This window comes from Miscanthus floridulus, chromosome 2 (genome assembly GCF_019320115.1).
Source record: "Miscanthus floridulus cultivar M001 chromosome 2, ASM1932011v1, whole genome shotgun sequence".
In the NCBI taxonomy this organism is placed as follows: Eukaryota; Viridiplantae; Streptophyta; class Magnoliopsida; order Poales; family Poaceae; genus Miscanthus; species Miscanthus floridulus.
In genome coordinates, this window is record NC_089581.1 from 20,446,294 (window position 1) to 20,466,206 (window position 19,913).

Consider the following 19,913-nt stretch of genomic DNA (forward strand, 5'->3'; position numbering starts at 1 on the left):
GTTTCCCATGATTCCCATCTTTCCCACCAAGGCGAGGAGACTTGATCAATGTTGTCAGTAATGAGGAGCCACCGACAGTTGGCAAAATAGAACAAGAATGGCTAGCACGCGAAGCACGCAATATTGACTGGTTTAATCGCCGACAAGTCGAAGCCAAGGTAGAAGAGGAGGCCCGACGCATAAGGGTCCAGCCATGCGATCTTAACAATGCCTTTGATAGGGTAGGGGACAAGCAGGTCTTTAGGACTCCAAGCGCCAATGTAGTTGTTGCTATGGTAGCAATGCAACGGCTACCCAATACCCCGAAAATCCAGGCGGTTCATGATGACGTACAAGCTTACTTAACGACTGCTATGGCCTAGACCGCAGAGATTGCAAACCAAGCCTGAGCTCCGTCCGTCTCAGTCGAATCAAGCCGCAGCCGCCAGTACTCAAGTCGCTGACAGCCACCCAACCAACGTGGCTCACGCAACAACGACCCATCAGACAACCATCAAGGTGGAAATGGTGGTCATGATGGTGGTCGGGACGACAACCGCCACGACTATCGGGACGGCAACCGCCGTAACTACCGGGACGACAACTACCGAGACAACCGCGACAATCGCCGTGATAACCGCAGTCGCGGGGTCAACTAGGGGGGCAATCGAGATCGTCGTGATGGCAATAACGATCTCCGCCATTACCTCAGAGAACGCGATCTGCGCGATCGCATTAACCAAAGAGCCAATGATCGTGCATCCCACAAAAGCTATCGCCGTATGGAATATGATACCACCCACGGCCCTCTGGGCTTGAAGCAGTTTACCCCTCATCTTCGCTAAGTCATATGGCCCAAAAACTTCAAGCTCGAAAAACTCTAGAAGTACGATGGCAAGGAAAACCCTGAGTTATGGGTCATGCTCTACAAAACCACATGCAGATCAGCCATGGCTGACGAGCACGTCATGTCTAATTACTTCCTAGTTGCCATCGGCCATGCAGGCCACCAATGGCTGGTCAGCTTGCCGGCGAACTACTTTGATTCTTAGCAAGAGCTCAAGCAAGCATTCATCGACAACTTCATTGCTACTTGCGAACAACCCGGCAACAAATATGATCTGCAGCGGATTCGGGATCGCAAAGATGAGCCACTGCGCGAGTATGTCTGACGCTTCTCAGAGATGCGCATCAAGGTCCCGTCAATCTCCGACAATGAGGCAATCGAAGCTTTCATCACTGGTCTCCACTTCCACGATGCCCTAAGGGACAAGCTCCTCCGCAAAAGACCTGAATCGGTCATAGCGCTCCTAGCCACCGCTAAAAAATACGTGGATGCCGATGATGCTAAAAAGATAATCGTCAAAGAAGCAGCAAGGGTTCCGCACTCTGACCACCCCCCACACCACGATGACTACCACGGCAACCATGGTCGGAATGACAATTTTGATCACCGGAACCAACGCAACGATTCCCGCGACCAACGCGACCAGCGTAATCAGCGGTGGAATCGCCGTGACGATTACAGGGGCAAGCGTGATCGGGAAGATGACGGCGAAGTCAATGCCGTTAAAAAAGGTGGCGAACATCGCAACTATGAAGAAGACTACGCCAAAGCATTGAAAGGACCCTGCCAACTCCATCCCAAGTCAAACCATACCATGGAGAATTGCTACGTTCTCAAATCTATCTACACGCGCCAATAGGCTCCGGATACATCTGACAAGCCTAACGACATAGGGGAGCAGCGTAATGAGGACAACGATGATGAAGACATAGATCCACGTCACAAGTACGTCAAGCCAACCGACCACGTCCACACCATCATTGGGGGCAGAGTGTCCATCGAGACCAAACGAGAACGCAAGCTGCTCGCTCGTGCTTGCTTGAACATGGCCAATGCCGACAACCTCATCGCCGATCCGTGGCTCCCTTGGTCTCACCGCGAGATCTCCTTCAGCAAAAAGGACCAATGGGCTGCAATACCTGAGCCAGGGCATTTTCCTCTAGTCCTCGATCCCTGTATCAACAAGGTTCAGTTCGATAGAGTGCTGATTAACGGCGGCAGTTCCATCGATATACTGTTCAAGAACAGTTTGCCAGCCCTGAAGATAACCTAGGCTGATCTCAAGCCGTACGAGGCACAGTTCTGGGGCATTCTCCCCAGACAGAGCTCCACACCTCTTGGGTAGATCACACTACCTGTGCAATTTGGTACCCCAGACCACTTCTGCACCGACTATGTCAACTTCGTGGTCGCTGACTTCGAAGGCACCTACCATACTATCCTTGGCCGACTAGCGCTCACCAAGTTCATGGCCATACCTCACTATAGGTATTTGGTGCTCAAGATGCCAACTGAGAAGGGGGTTCTAACTCTCAGGGGCAACGTATACGTAGCTTACACCTACGAGGAGGACAGCTTCAAAATAGCAGAGGCTCATGACCTCTCTATTCGCATGGCCAAGACCACGCTCGACGCCAAGAAGACCCCAGCCGATCACCTGGAGATTCCAGAGCTCGAGGCCCCACGCAAGAACATTAAGTCCAAAGAGCATAAAGTGATCCAGCTGGTCGATGGCGATCCCAGCAAAACGGCCCTTATCGGGGCCAACCTAGATCCTAAATAGGAAGACGCGCTCGTCAGGTTCTTGAGAAGCAACGTGAGTATGTTCGCATGGAAACCCGCTGACATGCCTGGTGTACCTCGGAACTTGATCGAGCACTCCTTAAATGTCGATGGCAAGGCCAAACCCATCAAACAGAAGCTATGATAGTTCACTCGTGACAAAAAGGAGGCTATTAGGGTAGAAGTTACATGGCTTTTAGTAGCCAGATTTATCAAAGAAGTATATCATCTGGAGTGGTTAGCCAATCCGGTTCTTGTACGCAAAAAGAATAATGAATGGAGAATGTGCGTTGATTACACTGATCTCAACAAACACTGCCCTGAAGACCCCTTCGGCTTACCTCACATAGACGAGGTCGTAGATTCAACCGTCGGTTGCGAGCTGCTTTCCTTTCTCGATTTCTACTCTGGTTATCACCAGATCGCTCTCAAAAAGGACGACCAGATCAAGACATCCTTCATCACGCCCTTCGGCTCCTACTGCTACACGACCATGTCGTTCGGGCTCAAGAACGCTGGGGCTACCTACCAACGTGTTATACAGGCCTGCCTCAAAGATGAGATAAAAGATGACCTCATCGAGGCTTATGTTGACGATGTAGTCGTTAAAACCAAGGAAGCATATACCCTTGTTGACAACCTAGAGCGTACCTTTGCAGCCCTTAACACATTCCAATGGAAATTAAACCCAAAGAAGTGCATCTTTGGTGTTCCATCTGGTATACTGCTCGACAACATCGTCAGTCACGACGGCATACGCCCTAACCCAGAGAAGGTAAAAGCTGTCTTAGATATGAAACCGCCCAAAAAGGTGAAGGATGTTCAGAAGCTTACCGGATGCATGGCTGCCCTCAGTCGTTTTATATCAAGATTAGGCGAAAAAGGACTACCATTTTTAAGCTACTCAAAGCATCCGAGAAGTTTGAGTGGTCGGAGGAAGCAGACGCTGCCTTTACACAGCTGAAACAATTCCTTACATCACCTCCGGTCCTCACTACTCCCAGAGAAGATAAAACCCTCCTGGTTTACATTGCGGCAACTAATCGAGTGGTCTCCACTGCCATGGTGGTCGAGCGCGATGAGCCCGACCATGTCTACAAGGTACATTGACCAATCTATTTCATCAGTGAGGTGCTCAATGAATCCAAGACCAGGTACCCATAGATTCAGAAAACTGATCTACGCCATACTGATTACATCCCAAAAGTTGAAACACTACTTCGACGGATATCGTGTGGTGGTCATGACCGAGTACCCTCTAGGAGACATCATTCGCTACAAGGATGCGGACGGGCGCATCGTCAAATGGGCAATGGGGCTATGCTCTTTCTCCTTGGAATTTGCAAGCCATACTACAATGAAGTCTTAGGCACTTGTCGATTTCATCGTTGAGTGGACAGACTTAAGCACACCTACCTCTTAGGGGCCCGTGGAGTATTGGAAGATGTACTTCGACGGCTCTCTCAATATCGATGGCGCAGGAGCAGGAGTCCTTTTCATATCACCATCTAAGGAGCAGCTTCGATATATCCTTAGGATTTATTTCCCAGCGTCTAATAATGCCGCCGAGTACGAAGCATGCCTACATGGTCTGCGCATCACGGCCGAGCTCGGTGTCAAATGTCTCTATGTCTACGAAGACTCGGCTCTAATCATCAACCAACTCAACAAGGACTGGGATACGACCAACGAAAAGATGGACACATACAGCAATACAATCAGACGCATGACGTAGGTATTACGCCTTCACAGCGGCCGAACCTGGATAAAACCTTATGTCTGTCTTGCGTCACCATCTTGTTTGTAGCTTGCACATCTATCTACCGATAATCTACTACCATGGGCATACCCCTAGGTAGACTACCGACCATATTTCGTTGACAGTGGTGCGCCAGGTAGGGGGTGTGCGTACTGCTCCCCAGACAAACAAGATGGTCATCATCCCTGGTTCCATGGCTGCGCCGAACGGCCTCACGTTCACCATCGGCCAGATCACCTGGACCACTGGCTCCGACAACTTCATCGCCATGACCACGGAGGAGGTGCAGATCCAATCTGCGTCGACCACTGCTTCACCAGCATCAGCTACGGCTCTGACCACGTTGGATTTGGCTCCGGCTACACCAGCATTGTCTTCAGCCACGCCAACCACCCGTCGTTCGCTTCCTCACTACAAAGGGAGGCAGATCAACAACACCGACCTGCTCGACTCCATCGGTCAGGACGACGTCGCCCGGACTAGTTACTCTGACCACCTACCGCGTCGCAATGATGATCGCCGCGAAGAACGGCGCCGTGACAACCGCGACTGCCGCCATGATGACAGTTCAGAAAGCTCGAGCACCGGGCAACTTCGTCAATGCCGACCAGATAATGCCATACGCCGCCGACCAGATGTTCTATCTAAAGCTAAGTGATGCTTTAATATTTTTCTAAATATTCTCCAATCTTCGTATATCACCATAATGTTTCTCCGAGCTATTTTCTCTATGTTTGCTCTCCAAACGTTTTTCTTTCATGTATACCATCTTAAAGATGACATACAGCTAAGTCTAAGGCGAACCTTGAATAGTCACGTTAATGCTCGGACGCCTCCAGAGATGGCCCTATCCCTGGCTCCTCCCTACACATGCCGACAAAGCGATCAGAAAGCTGGAAGGTAAGTTCTATGGCATCGAGTACACACATGTGGTCCGGGACAAAAATCAAGCAGCAGATGCACTGTCAAAGTTAGGGTCATCCCGAGCCAAAGTCCCACATGGCGTATTTGTTCAAGATCTGCTCACGCCCTCCATCAAAGAAGAAGATCCCGCGGTCGACAAGCCTCCAGACCAGCTATTGGTGGCTACGGTTCTAGTGTCAAACACCACCAAACCACCTCCGACCACTAAGGAGCCTGACTGGAGAGTACCTTTCATCAAGTACCTGACAGATGGTAGCGGTTACACCAATCGGATAGAAAACGAACGCCTAATGCATCGCAGTAAGCAGTATCTGCTCGTCGATGGCAAATTATGGTGCAAGAACACGAAGGAGGAAATCTTGATGAAGTGTATAACCCACCCAGGAGGATGGTGAATGTCTCCTAGACAAAATCCACTCTAGCTCCTGTGGCAACCACGCAGCCTCGAGAACACTGGTTGGCAAGGCTTTCCGAGCAGGGTTTTATTGGCCATCAGCCGTAGCCGATGCAGAGAAGCTAGTTCGCTATTGTGAAGGTTGTCAGTTCTTCGCCAAGATTATCCACGTACCAGCACATGAGATTCAGACTATACTAGCCTCTTAGCCCTTCACATGCTGGGGACTAGATATGATCGGCCCTTTCAAACCGGCCCCTGGGAAATTTACATGCGTTTTTGTGCTGATCGACAAATTCTCCAAGTGGATAGAGTACATGCCCCTGGTCACGGCATCTTCAGAAAAGGCTATCGTGTTCCTCGACCAGGTCATCCACCACTTTGGCATACCCAACAGCATCATAACCGATCTGGGTACTCAGTTCATCGGGAACGCTTTTTGGGACTTCTGCGATAAAAGGAGCATAGTAGTAAAATACGTCTCGGTGGCACACCCTAGAGCTAATGGACAGGTCGAGCGGGCAAACGGTATGATCCTGGACACACTTAAGAAGAGGATGTATAGAGAGAATGACAAAGCTCCTAGAAGATGGCTCAAAGAGTTACCAGCCGTGGTCTGGGGTCTCAGAACCCAGCCCAATCGCAATACCGGCGTATCACCGTACTTCATGGTTTATGGCACTAAGGCAGTACTTCCAGTAGATATAGCCTTTAGATCAGCACGGGTAGAGAACTTCAACGAAGACAGGGCCAATGAAGTGCGGGAGCTAGAAGTGAATAGTGTAGAAGAGAAGCGGCTCGACTCTTACGTACGTACAGCCAAATACCTTGTTATTTTGCGTAGGTACTACAACAAGAACGTCAAGGAGCGGTTCTTCGTGGTCGGGGACCTGGTCCTGAAGTGGAAGATGAATCAGGCAGGTGTCCACAAACTCGCAACCCCATGGGAAGGACCCTTCATGATCAAGGAGGTTACATGCCCTACATCTTACAGGTTAGCTCGCCTAGACGGCACAGACGTACCCAATTCCTGGCACATCGACAAGCTTAGGCGTTTCTATGCTTAGCTACTAAGATATGTACCCCTCTTGTACTATTGATTTATTTCAATAAAGCTATTATGATTTCTCCGACCACTCTAATGTGTCACTTCGAAGTCTATTGTTATTCTAACTCTACCAGTTAAAACCGACCACCATTCCTTCTCGGGTTTTTGGAGCAGGCCCTATCTCTAGTTCCTCCCAACACGTGCACATGATCCGCTCTCTACGCTATGGGTGATCGACAGGTGCTCTCTAGTTTGACTTGTGTGTTTCTACATGTGCACAAGCTATGCACCTTACACTCTGACCACAAGACAAACCAGGGCCATACAAACCTTTCAGGATGACGTGTCGACTAAACTGGTACAACTAAACAGAACGCCAACACGTTCTAACTTAGTGACATCAACATGATATTCGAGCTTAAACACGTTTTCTACAAAACAAACAAGCTTATGTTGATATACAGTTATGTTATTACAAGGTTGCCTGAAAAGGTCCAAGTTTACAATAACACAACTACATCTTCTTCTACAGCTATAGCCTATACTATTGGCTAGTCGGGGCACGCGACACCTGCTGCTCGCTGGGCCTGACATCGTGCAAGGGTCTCAGGGACTCTGGCACTGATCGAGCTGAAGAAGATGGCCCCACCGATGCCTGGCTGGTCGAGTCCACAGGCTTCGTCGGTTGGCTTGAAAATGACGGCGCTCCCAGCTGACTTGTTGATGGCATTCCCTATACGGGTGGTGTTGCACCTCCACACAGGTTAATATCGCCAATTATTTTCACCGACAAGTCCAGCTAGGTCATCCGTAGCTCCTCAGCCTTGTCTAGATCTACCTCCTTCAGGTATCCTGCTTCCAGGCGCTTGAGATCGATCAAGGGGTAGTGAGCACGTACCATGCTTAGCACATGTGCCCTTGCGTACTCTCCCGCCTCCTTCATGAACTCCTAGAACCATCCTTATGCCCTTTGGCATCTCTCGATAGATCCTAGCTACGGTGTCCTTGGCACATCTTCTGCTAGCGCCGGATCGATGAGGTTAAGGACCGGCAAAATGCCCTTTGCCACCTCCTGGCACCGGTTTCTCCAGGTGTCACGATCCTTGGTGATCTCTTGGCATTGCGCTTTCCAGCCGTCACGGTCTTTCATCACGGCCTCCAGATGCTTCTTTGCATTGATTTTTATAACTGCAAACTGCACATGCTGTTAAGACGCTATACTACGCCAAACTACGGTAGGCAACAAAAATGAGCAAAGGTGGTTGGATAACTTGCCTTTTAGCTCCTCTGTCATCTTGGTTGTGTGGTCCCAAAGCTGCAACTGGTCTTGCGCCAGTTTCCTATTGTCCTCGTTTAGGCGATCACACTCCTTGACCACACGACTGTTCTCCTCTCAGAGACGGATCAATTCAGCTTCTAAGCCTACACTACAGCTGTTACTACCAACAACGCAACAGTACTTGTCAGTAGTCGGTATGATAAAATGGCTACTTACTTGTTCTTTCCTGCTCTTTATTACTAAGCTACATGACCAAGTTCTGGTTTTGGGACTCTTGCACTGTCTTTTCATGATTGGTGGCTTCAAGTCGTTGGCGCAAGCGTTCCACCTCCGCCGTCAGCTCCTTGTTGTTTGCAGCGATCCCCTCTATCTAGTTGAAGCATCTCTTGCGGTCTTCATTAAGTCCTGAGTGCAGATAGCTAAGTAAGATAACTACGACTAAACCGCAAGACCAACGGGTGAAGCGAAGCTTACCTGCACTTCCGTAACAAGCCGCTTCGCCGCCCGTTCAACTTTCTTGGTTTCTTCGACCTCCGGGATTTCCTCATGGATAACCCATTGGTCGTTCTACCAATGCGACACATAAACATGTTGTCACTTGTCTTGCGGATGGCCCAGGACCTCCTCCACCTCGTCCTCTTTGGGCCCTTCTTTGGGTCCTGGTGCTGGTCCGGCGTCAGCAGCATCTGTGATCACCACAGCCTTCCCACAGGCTATAGCATCGATAAACGTGGTCTGTGCTCTCATCTTAGGCTGTTGCTCCTTGGTCTGCTCTGTTACCCTCGATGCTGAGGTGTTGCCCTCAGCAGGTTTAGCGCTCGGAGCACTCATGCTCGGCTTGGCTGTTCCCTCGACCACCTGCTCAGGGACTGTTGTCTGACTATTTGCTTGCTGAGGCCCCGACGGATCTTCTACTATGGGTTCCTCGGTGGTCGGCTGCTGGATATGCTGCTCTGCACTTATTGGCGGTGCCACGCCACTTCCGGCTAGCTGGTCTGGACTTTTGGTGGATGCCAAGCTAGTACATTCGAGATAAGTTCAGAAAGCAGTCATATTAAATGCAAATTGCTAACTTATAATAAGGTTACAAATACTTACATGTTGGAAGCGCGGAATGATGTGGAGAAGGCACGTCTCTTCGGCCGTACAGGCCCCACGTGCTGTACGGGTGACTCCTGGTCTCCAACTACATCCAGCACTGTCGCTGGGCCTTAGTGCTCGACCCCTCCGCTGCTTGTCCTTCGCGCTGCAGTGGTCGGTGGTGTGCTCGGTCGAGTTGTCGCTCCTGTCACCGGTCGCGTTCCTTGCCCAGGTACTCCCAAGGTCGACCCGGCTGCATCCTTCACCGCCGTCGGCGATGTGGGTCCCATAGGCGTGGAGGAGACACCTTGCTCCATCGACTCCGGTTGTTTCCTCCTTTTTCGAGGGACAAGTCGAAAGGTGTCTGCATCCTCTCCCTCCTCTGTGTCATCGTCTGACCAAGCAAAAATCGCCTGCCGACGCTTGCTGGCCGGGTTCTCCTCCGGGCCTCCCTCGGGCTCATTGATATTTAGCGCACCCCCGGTGAGCAGGGTGGTTACTGATCTCTTCTTTGACTGTTTGGGGGCAGCCGGCTGCTTACCAGCGGCTTTGGCCATTGCCTCCTCTCCAGCTCTGAGCACCGCCCAGTCGACGTCCTCGTCCTCGATCGCGACGCTGGTCTGGGTGGTGGGATCAGTTCCTTGTGGCCACCCTACTCCAGGGGGTGGCGACACAAACACTGTTGCTCTATCCCGACCATTAACCTAGGTAACAAAAGGGAGTGAACACAATAAGTTTCCACTTATCCTACCACAATATAAGACTACGAGTAAAAGGCAAGACGAGTTACCTTTGGGGGAGGTCGAGCAAGCTTGAAAGCATGCTCGATGTCACTCAATCTGGCATAATTTGGATCAGCTAAGTTAAATAGCTCGCCCATTCTGGCTTTGACTTCGATTTTGTCAAGCGCCTCCTGCCTCGTCCTCGTCGGGTCCGCGCTCCCTTGATACTCATAGTCAGGATGTACCTTCCTCTGGTAGGGCTGGATCCGTCGGCTGATGAAGCTCCCGACCACGCTCGGACCATCTAGTTTTTTCCATGGGATCATTCCAAATATTTCTGGGATTTGTCCAAGATGCTCGAGCTTCTCTGACCAGCTTGTCTTTTTCTCCGGAATGTAGCCCATGTCACACAGTGTGATTGTGTTCGGGTCTTCGTGGATGTAGAACCATTTCTTGTACTAGTCTTCGAGCGACATGTTCCATGGGCAGTGCAGGTACTGGGCTTTCATGCCGTCACGGAGGTTGAGGTACACACCTCTGGCTATCTTCGAACCACCGCTTCCTTTCTTCCGTAGGCAGAAAAGATGGCAGAAAAATCGAAATGGGGCTGGAAGCCGCCATATGCTTCGCAGAGATGTATAAAAGTGGCGACAAGGAGGATCGAGTTGGGATGCAGATTGCAAATCCCAATCTCGTAGTAAAGACAGAGCCCTTGAAGAAATGGATGTACTGGAACCCCAAATCCCCGTTTAAAGAAATCCTCGAACACCACGATCTCACCTAGTTGTGGATCGGGGTACCCCTCGCCCTCCGGCGCATGCCATCCTGCGAGCTCCTTGTTGTGGAGTACCCCCATGGTGATGAGGTATTCAATGGTCTGCTCATTGCTTTTTGATTTTCACCATTCCTTCGCCATGACCCCTGCTTTCTTCTACGCATCACTTTTCGCCAGGACTCTGGCCTTGCTGGTGAACGGGGAAATGGCGGCGGATTGATTGGTGGTGATTTTGGATGTATTAGGGTTGGTGAGAGGAAGAAGAAAGTTGCGGTTGCGAATGACAATGGGGTTCAGTAAATAGTAACTTCCTATCCTATAATGTATTTAACCCAAGAGTTATGCCATTTTGTCTGCCCGGGATTCTTGGGAGACATGCGCACGCGCCGCAGACGGTTGTTTTCACAGCCTCGAGATCTATGCCAATATATGCGCCTCTTCATTGCCAGTATGGGAGGGCCCACGCTGACGCACCTACTAACAGGTGCCACGCAACTGTTTGCTTGACAAGACAAAAAGGCAGTATGACGTGCTATATCCGTCTACTTTTTTGACCAGACGTGTCAGACCGGACTTGCCACACTTTTTGTGCTTGGGGACTGTCTAGACCACCATCGTGCTCGGGGACTGTCCAGACCACCATCGTGCTCGGGGACTATTCCGACCACTCTCGTGCTCAGGACTGTCTCGATCGCCCTCATGCACGGGGACTAAACAGACTATGGTTATTCTCGGGGATTCGTCGTTTACCCATGCTTCGCTCGGGGACTGCACCGACCATTCTCCGACCATTGCTCGGAGACCGCTCTCCTTGGCTACATGTGATTGGTACTCGCATACAGTTGAGAGGCATTTATTTTTTCTAACTTAGACCTTGCTACAAGGCTGATACCTCGTCTTCCAGCAAGCCCAAGGACTACATCGGTATGATGCACCTGCCGGTGCATCTCGTATCGCTTGTACGACGATTGGATTCTCAACTTAATTGGGAATTCTTTTTAGACCCTGGCACCATGTGCCTGTGTCACCTACTACCAGGCTCGGGGACTAAGTGGGCACACTTCACTATGCGGTGAATGTGCTTATTTTATCGACCACTACGCTCTGACTATTATCCATAACTACTACTGTACAAGGGTTACTTACATTTCTTTTTAGAAATACAAGTGGGCACACTTGATCAGGAAAGAAATCTTTTTCTTTTTTCTTTAGAGCACCATGCATTCTTCGGACAACCGGAATCTTCGGCTATAATCGTGGTCTACTGCTCTCTGTTCTGACCAGAATACTGGCACATTCGCTTGGTCAATGTTTCAACCAGTTGGAGATGACACGAAGACGGATCGCATTAGCCGAAGGAGATCGAACGGCGTGTCGCAGCATAATACATGGTGCTCGGGGACTAGTTGTGGGGGTATTAACCCCGATACCCTTATGGCTAGGCTTAGGCCGGCCCGAACCAGGGGGTCTAGCCCACTAGAAGACGACGTGCGGCCCGGCCAATCTGCTTGGAGTCCCACGCAAGGAATCAAGGCAGACTTGGAGATCAAGCAAGATCCTAGTCGGTTAGAATAGGAATCCTTATCCGGCCACCTATGGCAATTGTAACTGGTTAGGATTAGTTTCTAGATCTGTAATCCTGCCTCCCAGACTATATAAGGTGGGTAGGGGACCCCTCTCCAAAAACATCTCTCATTGACATACAACAATACAATCAGACGCAGGACGTAGGTATTACGCCTTCACGGCGGCCGAACCTGGATAAAACCTCGTGTCTGTCTTGCGTCACCATCTTGTTTGTAGCTTGCACATCTGTCTGCCGATAATCTACTACCTTGGGCATACCCCTAGGTAGACTGTCGACCATATTTCGTCGACACCCACGCGTGCCAGCAGGCCTCAACGTGGCCCACGCGGGGCGCGACCCAGCCGGCCAATGGCCCACGACGAGGGAAGGCCCGCGCGTGAAGGCAAAAATGCATGGGCACCCCCGAAGTACTATGTAATCACAACGAGCTCTAGGACACTATTCCACCAGTCTAAGGTTTTACAGCTGCACCCTCCCTTTCTCATTCTTAACCGCGGCGAAGTCCTCGGTAGCCGTGCGCGCGCTGGCGCGACGCCGCAGGCACCGAGCGACCACGCCAGCGCCACCCAAGCCTCCTAGGCCTAGCTAAGGGGATGATGGTTACCTTGAAGAGAACATGCGGCGACTGGCGGTGATACGGCGAGCGGAGGCGCTGTCCCGAGTTCCCTCCCCGGCGGTGAGCCCTGACCTGCGGTGGCGGGTGTGTTCCCATGAGTCACAGCGAAAACAAAGCATACCAAATAGCTAACGAGCTCGAGGAACTACCCACGAAGGCCCTTGAGGTGATGGTCTAGTCAGAGAAGGCCCGAGGCGAGTTGGCCATGTGCGCACCAACGATGCGACGACGCCCGGTGATGGCGCGACCGCATCGGTGATGGCTGGCTTGTTGTAAGCTACAGCTGAGGTGCGCGGGATGCTCAGGAGGGTACAACGATGCTGACGGTGCACTGAATTGCTACTAGGTGCTTGGAATGGCTGCCTTGCCGACGGTGGGCGTCCGTCCAGTCTTATGGACCCGATGGCGCGACATTAAGAAATTGGAGCACAGGACGGAGCTACAGGCAGCGATGTGGGGTTAGTAGGACTGCAGGCTACCTAGCAGAGTTGAAGGCGTGCTCAATTTGAAACAAGGCCCTGCTGCCACGGTGAATTTGAAGAAGCCACCCGGCAGCCATGGAGACTGCGGAGGTAGGGGAGTCCTGGCGTGGCTTGGCTCCGACCGGCTGTGGCTATCAATGCAACAAGCCAACACATACCACGATGGGGGACAGCGGGATGTGCCCTAGGCTACTGTCCACATGGCCATGGCTACAAGCCGACGAGACTCGGCATGGCATCTCAGCGGGCAGCGCCAGACAAAAGGGGATAGTGCGATGCGACGTGGAAGGGATGGCGGAGTAGGCTGTCGTCCTCCATGTGAGCAGCCAAGGAAAGTCAATGGAGTAGTGCCAGACTTGGCCGCTAGCGGCGTGAAGTGCATGACTCGATGCGCCTTCGGCCAAGCAGGGCAGGACACGGCGCGATAGAGCTCGGCCGGTGTCCTGGGTGTAGCGCGACAGCCGGCGAGGTGACACGTGTGCCAGCGAGGGCAGCAAGCAGCCAAGGCAGCAGCATAGGGCCCGCTCGCATTGCATTCATGGTGGCATGATGTCGTGGCCTGCGCCTCGGTGCGCTGGGCGAGCCATCCACGGTGGCAGGCGAGCAGCAGCGGAGGTCGCGGCTAGCAGCGAAGGCAGACGGCCTTGGCGCTCAGCGCAAGGGCCGTGCGTGTGCGCAGGCACGGTGGTGGGGTGTAGCCAGTGTGGCAGCGTGTGCGGCCTGTGCGGCAGTGCGCGCTGGCAAGCCAGCAGCGTGCCAGGCCAAGTGGTGACCGCGCCCAGGGCTAAGCCAAGTGCCGTGCACGCTTTCTAAAGCAGTTAGAAAACTTGTACGCAATGCTCCAAACGCTAAACTGATTTTTCGATGCGCACGAAGGTACTTAGGGCTGTCGATCGGAGTCAAGATATCGTACCACTTCCTAAGCTGATCGCTCCACAAATATTGCCAAAGGTGGCTTCGTCGACCTCTTCTAAAACTTACGCGAACGATGTCGATTCGAACGATTTCGCGTCGAATTCCAAATCCGACCTACGGGATGTACTAGCTAGATATCCTTGTCCTCGACCACACATGTTTATTGCCGTTCGCAAAATGTTTTATAACATTTTTGTTTCGACCAAAAATTCGATTAGAATACTAAACAACGTTATGTGACACGAAACATAACATTCGCTTTCTTATTTCATATAAATGTTTCAAATGCCGAACATTGATTTATAATTCCTGTTATACACATATGCACATAAATGTGATGCTCATGCGATGTTTTAACAAAGCAATACAACGTAACACCGAGGGTGTTACAACCTACCCCCCTAAAATAAAATCTTGACCCGAGATTTCGTGTGCCTAGTGTGAGAAAGAGACAGATAATACATTTTGACGCAGCAACTAACTATCAGAACCAGAGAGGAGGTGGGGGTAATGCTTTAATATGTAGCTCTCATGTTCCCATGTGGCTTCATCTTCTGAATGATTTTGCCATTGCACTTGTAGAATTTTATCACACTATTCCTGGTTACTCTTTCTTTCTCATCTAAGACTTTCATAGGATGCTCAACATAAGACATATCAGGTCAGAGCAGAAGTCCTTCAATTTCCACAGCTTCTTCATGTACCCACAGACATTTCTTTAGTTGCGAGACGTGAAACACATTATGAACCGCTGATAGGATTTCAGGAAGCTAGAGATGATAAGCAACGGGGCCACATGGCTGCAACACTTTGTATGGACCCACATACCGAGGGGCTAGCTTGCCGTGGACACCAAACCGGTGCACCCCTCTCATAGGAGATACTTTGAGATACACATAATCCCCAGCTGCAAACTCCAAAGGCCTTCTTCGCTTGTCTGCGTAAGCCTTTTATCGGCTCTGAGCTGCCTTCAAGTGGCCATGAATAATACTTACTTTCTCTCGAGCCTCTTTTATGAAATCTGGCCTGAAGTACCCACGGTCTCCTACTTCAACCTAGTTCAGTGGCGTTCTACACTTCTGCCCATATAAAGCTTCAAATGGTGCCATGCGGATGCTTTCTAGGTAGCTGTTATTATTTGAAAATTCAGCTAACTTTAAACACTTATCCCACTTCTCAGGAAAAGAAATGGTACAAGCCCTCAACATATCCTCGAGCACCTAGTTCACCCTTTTAGTTTGACCATTAGTTTGTGGGTGGTACACTGAGCTTCTAAGAAGGTGAGTACCCAGACAGTGCTGCAGTTGCTCCCAGAAGCGAGAGACAAAGACTGACCCTCTATCAGAAATGATAGTAAGGGGAACCCCATGTAGGGTCACAATCTGATTGAAATATATCTCAGCATACTTCTTCATAGTATATCTAGTGTCCACTAGGATAAAGTGAGCAGATTTGGTGAGACGGTCCACAATGACCCAGATAGAATCGTAACATGTGGATGTGCGGGGTAAACCCACAATGAAATCTATGGAAATATCCTCCCATTTCCAAACAGGAATGGGCAAGGGCTGTAGATATCCAGGAGCACGCATATGATCTGCCTTGACTCTACCGCAAGTATCACACTCCGCAACATACTAGGTGATGTCTTGCTTCATGTAGGACCACCAGTACAATTGGCGTAGATCATGGTACATCTTGTTGCTGCCAGGATGGATAGACAGCTTTGAATGATGGGCTTCATTCAAAATCTTTCATTTCAGCTCTTCATTGGAGGGAACCACCAGTCTATCCTTATATCTCACCACTCCAAGTTCATCAACACTAAAATGAGGGCCACGCCCTTCAGCCATCAACTTCTTGATGTGAGGAATCTCTTCGGGGTCTTCCTTCTGCTCCCGAATAATCTGTTCCAGCAATTCTGAGGTCAATGCAATATGAGCTAACACCTCTGTGTTGTTGAGAGATAAAGGTATTTCCTCAACCTGATGTGACTTATGGCTCAAAGCATCTGCTACAACATTGGCCTTTCCCAGGTGATAATGGACTTCCAAATTATAATCTTTTATCAACTCTAACCATCTCCTTTGCCTCATGTTCAGCTCAGACTGAGTGAAAATATACTTGAGGCTCTTGTGGTCTGTAAAGATATGCACTTTGTTACCCAACAGATAATGCCTCCAAATCTTCAGAGCGTGGACCATAGCAGCCAGCTCTAAGTCATGAGTGGGGTAGTTCACCTCATGCTTCTTCAGTTGGCGTGAAGCATAAGCTATCACACGCCCATCTTGCATAAGCACACACCCCAACCCCATCTTCAAGGCATCATAGTATACATCAAAGGGCCTATCAATATCTGGTTGGGCCAATACAGGAGCAGTGGTCAGAAAAGTCTTCAGAGATTGAAAAGCTTCTTCACAAGCTGGGCTCCAATCAAACTTAGCTTCTTTCTAGAGCAGTTTGGTCATGGGCTGGGCTATCTTGGAGAAATCAGGAATGAAACGTCGATAGTAGCCAGCTAGACCAAGGAACTGATGAATCTGATGCATAGACTTGGGAGACTTCCACTCCAATACATCTTGCACCTTGCTGGGATCTACAAAAACACCATCAGGTGTCAACACATGCCCCAAAAACTGCACTCGATCTAACCAAAACTTGTACTTGCTAAATTTAGCATACAACTTGTGCTCCTTTAATCGAGTCAGTACTATCTAGAGGTGTCGGGCATGCTCTTCATCATTCTTGGAATAGATCAAGATGTCATCAATGAAAACCACCACAAACTTATCTAGCTCCAGCATGAAAATTGAATTCATCAGGTATATGAAGAAAGCAGGAGCATTGGTGAGACCAAAGGACATCACTAGGTACTCATACAGCCCATACCTAGTAGAGAAAGATGTCTTTGGTATATCATGTGGCCTGATCTTGATCTAATGATAGCCCAATCAGAGATCTATCTTCGAGAACACCTTGGCACCAGCTAATTGATCAAACAAAGTATCTATGCGGGGCATGGGATACTTGTTCTTAACTGTTATCACGTTAAGAGGGTGGTAATCCACACACACATCTGCAAGGTACCATCCTTCTTCACGAAAATAGCTGGGCAACCCCATGGTGAAGAACTCAGGTGGATGAAACCTTTGTCCATCAATTCTTCCAGTTGCTTCTTCATTTCTGCTAGTTCCCTTGGAGCCATATGGTACGGTCGTCTAGAGATAGGGGCCGTACCAGGCTCAAGCTCAATGGAGAATTCTACCTCTCTGTCTGGTGGCAACCCCGGAAGATCTTTAGGGAAAACATCTGGGAACTCACAAACCATAGGGATGGAGGTAAGATCAAGAGAGGCCTAAGCATGGGTAGCAACAGGTAAGACTGGATCTGAGGGTACAATAAGAGACATCCTATCCTTAGAAGAAGGAAGCCGTAACTCCACACTTCTCCTCTGCATATCCAATACTACCCCATACACCCGCAACCAGTTCATTCCAAGAATAGCATCCATGCCTTGCCCAGACATGACCATGAACTGAAGGCAGTAAGTGTGGGTGGCTAATACCAAACTTACTGTATCCGTGCGGGTATTGATGAACATTTGCGACCCCATAGTATAGATCTTATAGGCATACGGTATAGCCATAAGTGATAAGTTGTGCCGCTCTATAAACCCCATGCTCATAAAGGAATTTGATGCACCAGAATCGAACAACACCAAAGCTGGATGGGAGTCGATGGTAAACATACCAGCCATCACCGGCTCCTGCTACAACACATGCATAGCATCTGTGAAGTGCACCTGGCCGGATCTGCTGGGCACCTTCTTCTTGATGATGGTCCTCTTGATAAGCCTAGAATTTGCGGACGGTTGAGCTGACTGAACTGGCTGATGTTGGGGACACTTCCTGGCATAGTGGCCATCTTTGCCACACTTGAAACAAGCACCTAGCTTGTTCCTGAACCCCTAACGAGGTGGGACCTACTATCCCTAAGACTGCTAAGGCTGCACCTGCTGCAGAGGTGCACGGTACTGTGTAGAGGAAGCTTGCGACGTCTGCTGGGGTTGCCAGAATGAAGGCCTACCGGATGGTTGATAGGGCCCCCATCGGACAACCTATATCTTCTGTGTGTGGGGGTGGCTAGAGGATCCAACTACCACCCACTTCCTCTTCCAATCAGCCTGCGACTGCTGCTGAAAACCCTCAATAGCAATGTCAGTGTTCATCAAAGCCCCAAAGGTTTGATAGTTCACCGTGTAGAGCTTTTCCTGAAGGAGGGGAGCTAGACCACGAAAGAAACATTCCCTCTTCCTATCATCAGTATCCACCTGACTGCCAGCATACTGAGCCAAGTGATTAAACTTGTTTACATATTCCATCACTGTCCTGTTCCCCTGGCGCAGCTCCAGGAACTCCGTCACCTTCTGGTTGATGACACCAACAGGGCTAAAGAACTCTCGGAAGGCGGTGGAGAACTTCTACCAAGTTGTCGGATGATTCAGCTACTCCGTGGCCTAGAAGGTTTCCCACCAAGCACCCGCAGACCCCAAAAGCTGCTGCACCGCAAAGTACACCTTCTGCTCGTCGGCCACTCCGAGGAGCCAAAACTTCTGTTCCATAGTGCGAAGCCAGTGCTCTGCCTCCAGAGGCTCATCAGATGGGGCGAAGGTGGGTGGGTGAGTCTTGAGGAAGTCCTGGTAGGAGGACAGTCCCTTAGGACGATGGGCACCACCCCCATTCCCACCGTGACCCCCATGGCCTCCGCGGGCGAGGCCCACGATAGCCTGTGCCATAATGTCTAGGGCACAAGCTATTTCTTGGCGAGTAGCAGCTGACTCCCGACGAGCAGCCAACAGCTCCACCATTAACTCCGCGAGAGTCATCAGTGGAGGTGGTGGTGGCGGAGGGAAAGGATGAGGAGCCAGAGGTGGAACCTTCTGACCTCCCCCGTTGCTGCGCTCAATGGCCTGGCCACTATCACCCTAGCCCTCGTGAGCCACCCTAGAACTGGTGCTCCCACGTCCAGACATTAGATTCATCTGTAAGAGAGATGAACCATCCATTAGAACACCCTCCCGGATCAGAAGCAAGGAATTAGGGGAATGACAGCACATTTATTAAAGCATTACGTTAGTTAGTCCTATCAATTTACTAATTCAATTATACATGAAGGGGGATTTCAATAAGATGCTAATATCATGATGCATGCTTCGACCTACACGTTCACTCAAGCCGGAATATAGCGGCATTCGTAAAATTTTCAGCACATCGCACGCTCACTTTCCGTATACTAAGTGATTTCTTACGCAACGTAAGTCAGTGTACCTGTAGAAAATTTATTAGATAAAACTAGTGCCGCTATCCTAGATAGACCATATTGCTAGGGCTTATACTTATTTAACTAATATAATCACACCCTACTTTTCGCAAAACTTTTATTGGTCAAAATTTTAAGTTTTTGAAAAAGGGTGATGAACTCGTAACCATTATTGGCTCTTATACCAACTGTGGCAGAACCATCCAAAATAGCATACTTAAGGAGGCGCTCGTCTTCCACCAGACACTAAGCACCTCAAAAGCAGGCTACAGCGAGCGGTGTCCGTCGGGCACACCCCGAGGGAGAACCCGAAAGATCCACATTTTTCCCAAGGATCCAATAATGAGAACAAGTTACAATACCAGTTCATTTCATATATCAAAGTTTCTTAAAAAGTACATTAT

The 19,913-nt window shown here is 50.0% G+C and overlaps 1 protein-coding gene across 1 annotated transcript; it reads right to left on the bottom strand.

Annotated features, from left to right (window-relative positions):
* Positions 1-18,307: 18,307 nt before the first annotated feature.
* Positions 18,308-19,075, bottom strand: LOC136536189 (uncharacterized). Its single transcript, XM_066528567.1, has 2 exons — positions 18,767-19,075; positions 18,308-18,670 (listed from the first exon to the last, which is right to left on the bottom strand). Exons 1-2 carry the CDS (start codon positions 19,073-19,075, stop codon positions 18,308-18,310), a joined length of 672 nt encoding a protein of 223 aa, XP_066384664.1.
* Positions 19,076-19,913: the final 838 nt, after the last annotated feature.

Bases quoted from the DNA above. Each gene is read 5' to 3' on its own strand.
- LOC136536189 (XM_066528567.1), bottom strand. From the start codon at position 19,075: ATGACTCTCGCGGAGTTAATGGTGGAGCTGTTGGCTGCTCGTCGGGAG. The intron at 18,671-18,766 runs GTGTACTTTGCG...ACAACTTGGTAG, and splicing joins GAGTGGCCGACGAGCAGAAG to AAGTTCTCCACCGCCTTCCG.